Source organism: Euleptes europaea, chromosome 1 (genome assembly GCF_029931775.1).
Source record: "Euleptes europaea isolate rEulEur1 chromosome 1, rEulEur1.hap1, whole genome shotgun sequence".
Classification (NCBI taxonomy): Eukaryota; Metazoa; Chordata; class Lepidosauria; order Squamata; family Sphaerodactylidae; genus Euleptes; species Euleptes europaea.
This window is the reverse complement of record NC_079312.1, coordinates 64212705-64220669: the sequence shown is the minus strand read 5'-3', so window position 1 is coordinate 64220669 and position 7965 is coordinate 64212705. Positions and strand designations below refer to the sequence as shown.

Below are 7965 nucleotides of genomic sequence, written 5' to 3'. Positions count from 1 at the left end.
ATTTTCAAATAACTGGATTAACAAATGTTTGTTCATCATGAACCCTGTTGTATTCTGACTATATTCTGAAAGCCATCTTGAACTGCACATAAAATAAATTGATTCACCCATGGCCGTCAGACATCTGTTTACAGGAAAGGCCCTTAGTAGGTTGAAGTGCAATTTCAACTCTTCTGTTCATCAAAATGTATTTATCATGATCCACGTAAGAAAACTACATTTTCCAGGGTGCATTTAATTTCTTGCACATATTATAATGGCATAAAAATCTCATCTCCCAATCTACATTAATTTGAGCAAATGCAATTTTTTTAAAACTCAGGTCTTTTGCTGCTTAATCAGATACCTCTTTAAAACTGGTACAGTTGATAAATGAAATTGGAATTAATGTGCATTCTGTTAAAACAACTGCTTTTTCTTCACTTATAAACAAGTTAAAGGGATACTTTCCTAAAACTGGAATGATCCTCAGTGTCTTGGAGTATTAACTTTTTGCGTACTATTCACTCTCAGCAATTTGAGAAAGGACATCTATATTAAAAAATATTTATAGCAGTATTCTGTACATGTTTTAACTGCTGAAAGTTAAAAAGAATTTATTAAAGTGGTGGCAAAAAGTTAACTGGTATTGTCCCTAGGATGTTGCACAATACTACTGAAGTCCTTCAAGAGTTGAAGAGTTAGTGTCAGCTCAGGACATTCTGAACTTTGATAGTCCCAGTTGTGGCTAAATTTTAGAGAAGAAGTTTCCCATTCCGATGAATTTTCAAAATCTTCCCAAGCCTTTGCTTAGCTGTGGCCATACCTTTTTTTGTACGTTTCCCTGGAATTGGAAGGAAAAAAGACATGCTGAGTCACAAAACTGTATTTATAATAAAACTAGAAGTTTGTAGGGGGATGAAGCGAATGCAACTGATAATTGATTGGACAACAATACATCTGTCCGTTCCAGAAATGATGGAATGAGGTGAAGCTACCACAGTTGAAAATTATGCACAAAATTATAAGCTAATTTTAAATCCTTCTGAATTTTGAATTCGGCTTCCAATTGCTTGAGGTGGCACTACTACTATGGTTGGTGTGGAGGAGGCTTTTACCAGGATTTAAGGAGAATATTTAAGTCATAAACTCTGTTAATACATTCCCAGCATGTTCAAGACTGCCACTGGGGAATCTGGAAAAAAGAGTTCCCAATTAGGGATGTGCATTCCCAATTAGGGGTGTGAGAAAAATTTTCCCACCATTCTTGCAATGGTAGGAATTTTTTTCAGCAACATTGCACTCTTTGGGGAGTCTTTGCGGGGCTCTGGGGGGCTATTTTTTGAGGTAGGAGCACCAAATTTTTAGCATAGCTGCAGGTGCCTCTCCTTACGAAAGCCCACAAGTTTGGTTACGTTTGGGTCAGGGGGTTTAATTTTATAGGCACCAAGTTTTCCTCTATGTGGAGCCCCATAAAATTGGACCCCCTGACCCAATCTAAGGAGAGGCACTTGCAGCTCTGCTTAAAATTTAGTGCATCTATATTGAAATACAGCCCCCACAGAGCTCTGGAAAGATTTGCTATAGGGTAACATGGAGCCATTCCCTTTAAAAGTTAAAGGGAATGGCTCCTATGTTAGTTAATGGGAAAACTTTGAGGGGCTCTGGGGGGGCTTTTAAGGTAGATGCACCAAATTTGCAGCCCAGCTGCTGATGCCTCTCCTTACAAGAATCCTCAAGTTTGGTGAAGATTGGGTCAGGGAGTCCTATTTTATGGGCCCCTAAATTTTCCTCCATCCATCCAATTAAGGATGGATGAGGGCACCCTCTTTGGGGGCCCATAACACTGGACCCCCTGACCCAATTTTCACCAAACGTAGGGGTTCTTGTAATGAGAGTTGGTTCTTGTAATGAGAGTCACCTGCAGATATGCTGCAAATTTGGTGGCTCTACCTAAAAAAAAAAAAAGGTCCCCCAGAGCTCCGCAAAGATTTCCCATATCGGTATGGGGATTTGGCTTTTTTTGGATTTTCTGAAAATTTTGAGTCTATTCAACCTGAATCCAAAAAATACCAAAACAAACTGGGGCACCTTTCATATCACCTGAAACAGTGAACTTCACTTCATACTTGTGGCTTGGTCTACAGAGATCCGATTCCCCACTCAAGTCTTTAAATTCATCCTATTCACTGTATGACCTTGGACAGGCTATTCTCTCTCAGCCTTAAAGACAGGCTTCCAACCTAGTTTTGGGCCTGAAACGGCACTGTCACCCTGATGAACAGCCTTTGCTAGGAGAAACTTCCACTCCTATCTGACTGATTAGTTCCAGGAGAGGTAATGCTGGGAAACAGTTACTCAGCTCCTTCCCATCCTTGTTATAAAATCCCACAGGATTTAATTCTATCCTCCATGCTAGACAAAACCGTTTAAACATGTCATCACAGATCTGGAATATGAAATTATCAATATGCAGCTCCGTTTCTCATTTAACAACATTCGGAATGAGTGTCAGGAGGTGGTAATAGACTGGATGAGGACCAATAAACTGAAACTCAATCCAGGTAAGACTGGGATGCTGTTGGTAAATAAAGGGGGTGATCAGGGTTAAAAAGTCAATCTGTTTTATATGTAGTTGCATTCCAGCTAAAGGAACAGTTTCATAGCTTGAGGGTGCGATTAGATCCATACCTACAGAAGAAGGCTCAGCTGTCTTCCGTTTACCAGCTTCGGTTGGTGCATCACCTGCAGCCTTTCCTTAAGAAGCAAGATTTGGTCATGGTTATTATTGCTTGATGATACCAAGTTTCAGTCATTGGAATGAGTTTTACACGGGACTGCCTTTGAAGACTGTTCAGACACTTCAAGTGGTACAAAATCCAGCAGCTAGTTTATTGGCTCACATAAGTGATATTTTTAGAAGAGCTACACTGGCTGCACACAAGCACAATACAGAGTGCTAGATTTACTGCCCATTCCTGAGCTGTCGGTGGCTGGGGACAGTGGGGAGGAGGCGCCGCCGCAGCACCTCCTAACCTGTTTCCTGGCCACCGAAAGCTCAAAAAAAGCCTTTTAAAGGCTTTTTTTTTTTTTAAATGGGGCTTTTCGCCCCATTGAAAACAGCTAGGCGGCGCCTGCTAAAACAGCTAGGCTGGGCCTTTACACCAGTGGGTCGCTGGCGGAAGGCCCAGCCGGTGTCCCAGGGTGACGCTGCCATGGCAGCAACGGAAGACCGGTATCCAGGCCTCCCTGCCGGCGTTGGGGCCACTCACGAAGGCGTAAGTAGCCCAGCTCAGAAGTCAGGAATGGGCTGTAAGTTCTCATCCTGAAGCCCTGAACAAGACAGAACCAGGATACCTGAAAAATATCAACACAATACTAACATCACCACCAATTAAAACCAACTTTTAAGGCCTTGGCTCTGTGCCCCCATCTTCTGAAGTGGGGTGGATAGTCACCAGAGAGGGGCTCTTTCAGTAGTGCTACATCAGTCCCTAAAGATATTTGTGTGCCTTCAAATCTATTAAGATTTAGGTGCCAAATGAAACTTGTTGCTTATCTTAATGCTGTACTCTTAAGCTATTTTCTTCATTTTTTAAACAAACATTTTATTGTATCTTGTTTTATTGATTCTGTTGGAAGTGGCTTCAGAGACATTTTGAAGAAGCAGTAGACAAATGTTGGCCCTCAGTCATGTTTAGTTCTAAACGTTTATGATAGACTAAAGAATACACTTGAATCCTGAAAAGGGGGAAAAAACTTCATACTTGTGGAAATCATCTGTTAAAAAATTAACAGTTGAAATCTGCTCATGCTAAAGCAGCAGGTGTTAGTTATTTACCCCAGCAACATTTACTCCTTGCTATGCTTCTTTCCTGTGGTTTCTGGAAGGAACTGAGGCGAGACTAAGATCTTAGCTGCACGACTTGCTGCATCATATAACAACAACTGGTCAGTCTTAGTTTGAAAATATTTTCTATTATGTAAAGTTTGTTTTTCTATTGCCTAATATGATTTAGTCTCATTACTATAAATCAAAGAAGTCTCCATGAAAAAAAGATGCTGTAATTTATTATTTATTTAGACTATTTATACCCTGCTTTTCTCCAGAGGCCAGGCTCAGAGCAGCTTACATATCAAAACTTAGCACATCCATCCAGATGAAAACAAGAGGGAACCCATCCCTGAGAACCAGACAAATCAGTAGACCACCTTGGGCATCAACTCTTAAACATGGTCAAAGGCATGTTCAACCTGTTCTGCTTTGCAGAATTCCCTGGATTGCTGTAATCTTTCTTATTTGAACCAGCAAACTTTTTCAAAGCAGCAACAGAAAAGGCCCAAACATGGACTGAAACAAATCTCACTGATTACAGGAAGGCATGGTTAACAAAACCTGGGAAGATGACCAAAGTTTCTGCACAAGTGCATATGGAGAAAGGCACACCCTCTAAGGTATGACCCATGTCCTGAAGTGCTTTAAACTTTGAATTGAACACCAAAGCAAATGGGCAGCCAATGTAAAGATCAGACAATTGGAGTCGGAAGCAGATGTTTTCTTCCCATTAATAACTGTGGTGCCATGTTTTGAAACAGTTGTAGCTTCTGCATTGTCTTCAAGGGTGGTCCTATGTAGCATGTGTTACAATCATCTAGTCTCGAGATTACTGTAGCATGGATTAGCATGGCTAGGTCAGCTAGGTCCTGGCAAGGAGACACTGTCCCTGCCAAATGCAGCTGAAAATGTCATTTCCCATCACTAGACTAACTTGCTTCTGCAATAAAAGAGCAAGGTCCACAGGCCTCCTAGGGCTCTTAACTGAGGATGACAAAGACTGGCTCATCCCAGACAAAGCAGGCAAAGATGCCCCATCAAGGAGCTCTGCCTTCCCAACCAGCATCATTTTTGTCATGCCAGGATTAATCTTCAGACATTCATTCTCCCTGCCTCTAAACACTGACCTAGCACAGAGACAGCTGCTTCTGGAAGTTCATTCTATATAATATATAGCTGGGGGTCACCAGTGCATTGATGATTGATACTCAACTCCAAAGCTCCAGATGATCTCATTCATCAGATTTACATAGGTATTAAACAACCAATTCAATTAAAAGTGATGCTTCAAAATACTCTGATTCTTCCAGGGTTTTTTTTTAGAAAGAGGAAAAGCTTCACTGCCATGGCTCAGTTCAGATATCACACGAAATCATGGCTTAATTAAACTAGCTATGGTTAGTGTGAGTGTTGGAACATGGGCAATTCCATTAACTATGGATTGGATGCCACAATCCATTAGTGGAAGCCATTGAGGGTTACTGACTCCCACTCCACCTCACAGTCCTTTCTGATCATTGGAAAGTTTATTCATGGGGTTGTGGGACCCACATGACCACGAAGATTGGGAAGATACAGTGGGGAGGGTCAACAGGGCAAAATGCTTCCTTCTGCCTCTTCAATGCGCAGAGCTCTATTTATGGAAGGGAGCAAATGTCACCCCTTTCCCCTCCTCACAGTAGTTATTATTCCATATAGGTTCTGAGGACCCAGTGCATACATTTGCCCAAAGGTCAGAAAGGACTGCTGGCTGAAGGAGAAAGCCATGACGAATGGCAATTCTTGCACAGTCATCATGCTGGATCCAACTCTATGGTTACTTAGAGTACATTAAACCAAGATCTGGAACAATAATTTGAAGTTGCTTTATCATCCACTGTTAGTTTTATCTAAGGTTTGGTGTGATGTACAAATGGCGACAACGTCATTTAATCCTGGCTTGTCAATTGGCAGCGTCCTAACCAGGAATTGAATGATCCTGGTTCCATAAATTAATTATGGTTAAGATTATCCATACTTCAGTGTTAAGTCTGAACTGAGCCTATAGAAGATTTACTAAAAGTAAAGTGACATAATTCTGTTCCCACCAAAGGAATGAAGTAGTTAAACAAGACATAAATCTATGAATACCTTTGGCAGCTGCATTATTCTGAGATGAAGAGGGCCTTCTTTGTGTGAGAAAAACTCCAGGAGCCATGGGTTGAGAACCTCTGTTTACCTGGGCAACGCCAAACGTGCTCGCACCAGCTGTATATTCATGGTCTGCTAGACTACTGCTGTGGGACTCGAGCTTGGGTTCAGGAGAGCTGCCTTCCTGAGGGAGCTTATTTGAGTTGTTGGGTGATAATTTCTTTTTAGTGTTCTTTTTCTTCTTGCCCTTTTGCTCCTCCTTCCAACAAATAACAAAGTTGTTACTGGCTGCAGAATAGATGGTCACTAATAACACTGGAACATTTTGCATTCTTGATATCAGATAAACATTGCAAGTGTTAAGCTACACATACACAAAAAGAGTCCTGTTGCAAGCTGCACAGCATGAATATTTTATTAAAACCACTCCATGACCAAGTAAATTTATCAGCATAAAAGTGATGCTCGTATTTTATTATATGAGCGCTTACCTTGTGCAAGCTATCCAAGCTATGCAACGCATCCCAAACTGTGACCCATACCAAACTGAATGCAAAGAGCTTATTTGAGGCACAGATCTCAAATTCATAATATGGGCAGGGGGTCTGCTACTGTCTTCAGAAACAATGGCATTCACAGAGCAAATTAATAGTGCAGCTATTTATATCTGTTATGTAAATCCCACTCTTCCTCCCCAGAGCTCATGGTTTCTTGTGTAGTTCTCCCTAACACCAATTTTTCTCAGAACAACCTTGTTAGGTAGGTGAGACTGAGAGGGTGTGACGGACTGAAGGTCCCCCAGAGTTCTTATCATTAGATTTCATTCATCCTCACATAACAATATGAGGTATGTCATTATATAGTCTGCTTCATATTTGAAAAAAAAATGATGAAACATCATAGTACCCACTATTGCAGAAATGAAAACTTGCACGAATTCAGCACATGCTGCATTTTGTTAAATTATGAAATGCAAGCTCAGGCATGAGCAAGCGGTCTGAAATGAAATTCAAGTTTTTGCCTCCCAGAATTGATGGCAGTTGACCGATGGTCACAAACCTTATACTTCAGTGAATGAAGCACCTCCAAGTCAATGTTTAATATGTGGCTGCCAAGTGCACCATGCAGTTTAATTGAGATCTGGAGTGCTGCCGCATAGATGACAGGATTAGATAGAATGACCTTTGATATCCTTTTCCATATCAAAAGTTTTTTAAAAAGCACAACAGAGAATAAAGCCAGTGTGAGGTGTATGACACCCTCTACCAGGGAAGTGGTCTTGTATTGTCTATGGTCAATCTGAATGCATGAATAAGGAATCAGTTGATTCTGGCACTGCCTTGTGTATGCCAGAATGCCCATGAGATGGCCAAAAGGTTAGAAGCATTAAGTTATTAGTTTTGTTGGTAGCACAACATGGGTTAGGCTGCCAAAGGCAAACTCATGGCAAACTCATGGCTTAGAAAAATTTGTCATGATTATGAAGAAAATTACGGTTTATAAAAGATTATGGGATGGAAGGAGGATTTATAGGTTGTTGGAAATGTTTTCTAGCCAACTGAAAAAATGGACAGTTTTAGACTATATTTAAGGATCTGGTTTATGAATTATTAAATGCAAAGCACCTTTGAAGAAAAAGAAGAGATGTTGGTTTTTATATGCCGACTTTCTCTACCATTTAAGGGAGACTCAAACTGTCTTACAATCACCTTCCCTCCCCCTCCCCACAACAGACACCCTGTGAGGTAGGTGGGGCTGAGAGAGCTATAACTTGCCCAAGGTCACCCAGCTGGCTTCGTGTGTAGGAGTGGGGAAACAAATCCAGTTCACCAGATTAGCCTCTGCCTCTCATGTGGAGGAGAGGGTAATCAAACCCGGTTCTCCAGATCAGACTCCACTGCTCCAAACCACCACTCTTAACAACTATATCACACTGGCTGTCTCATTGGACTCTTATTTAATGTTGAATTCTGTAATTTGGCAACTGGAGGATTTTGATTATCTGTTAAGATATTTGCTAT

General features: G+C 41.1%; 1 protein-coding gene across 1 annotated transcript in view; it reads right to left on the bottom strand.

Annotated features, from left to right (window-relative positions):
- Positions 1-335: 335 nt before the first annotated feature.
- Positions 336-7965, bottom strand: part of PHF2 (PHD finger protein 2) — a 143106-nt gene continuing 135476 nt past the window's right edge. The window contains exons 21-23 of the mRNA XM_056851608.1: positions 5945-6203; positions 2671-2736; positions 336-823 (exon numbers count right to left, since the gene is read on the bottom strand). Of these exons, the coding sequence (XP_056707586.1) occupies positions 735-823; positions 2671-2736; positions 5945-6203 (414 nt within the window). The 3' untranslated portion in view covers positions 336-734. The remainder of the gene's footprint in view (positions 824-2670; positions 2737-5944; positions 6204-7965) is intronic.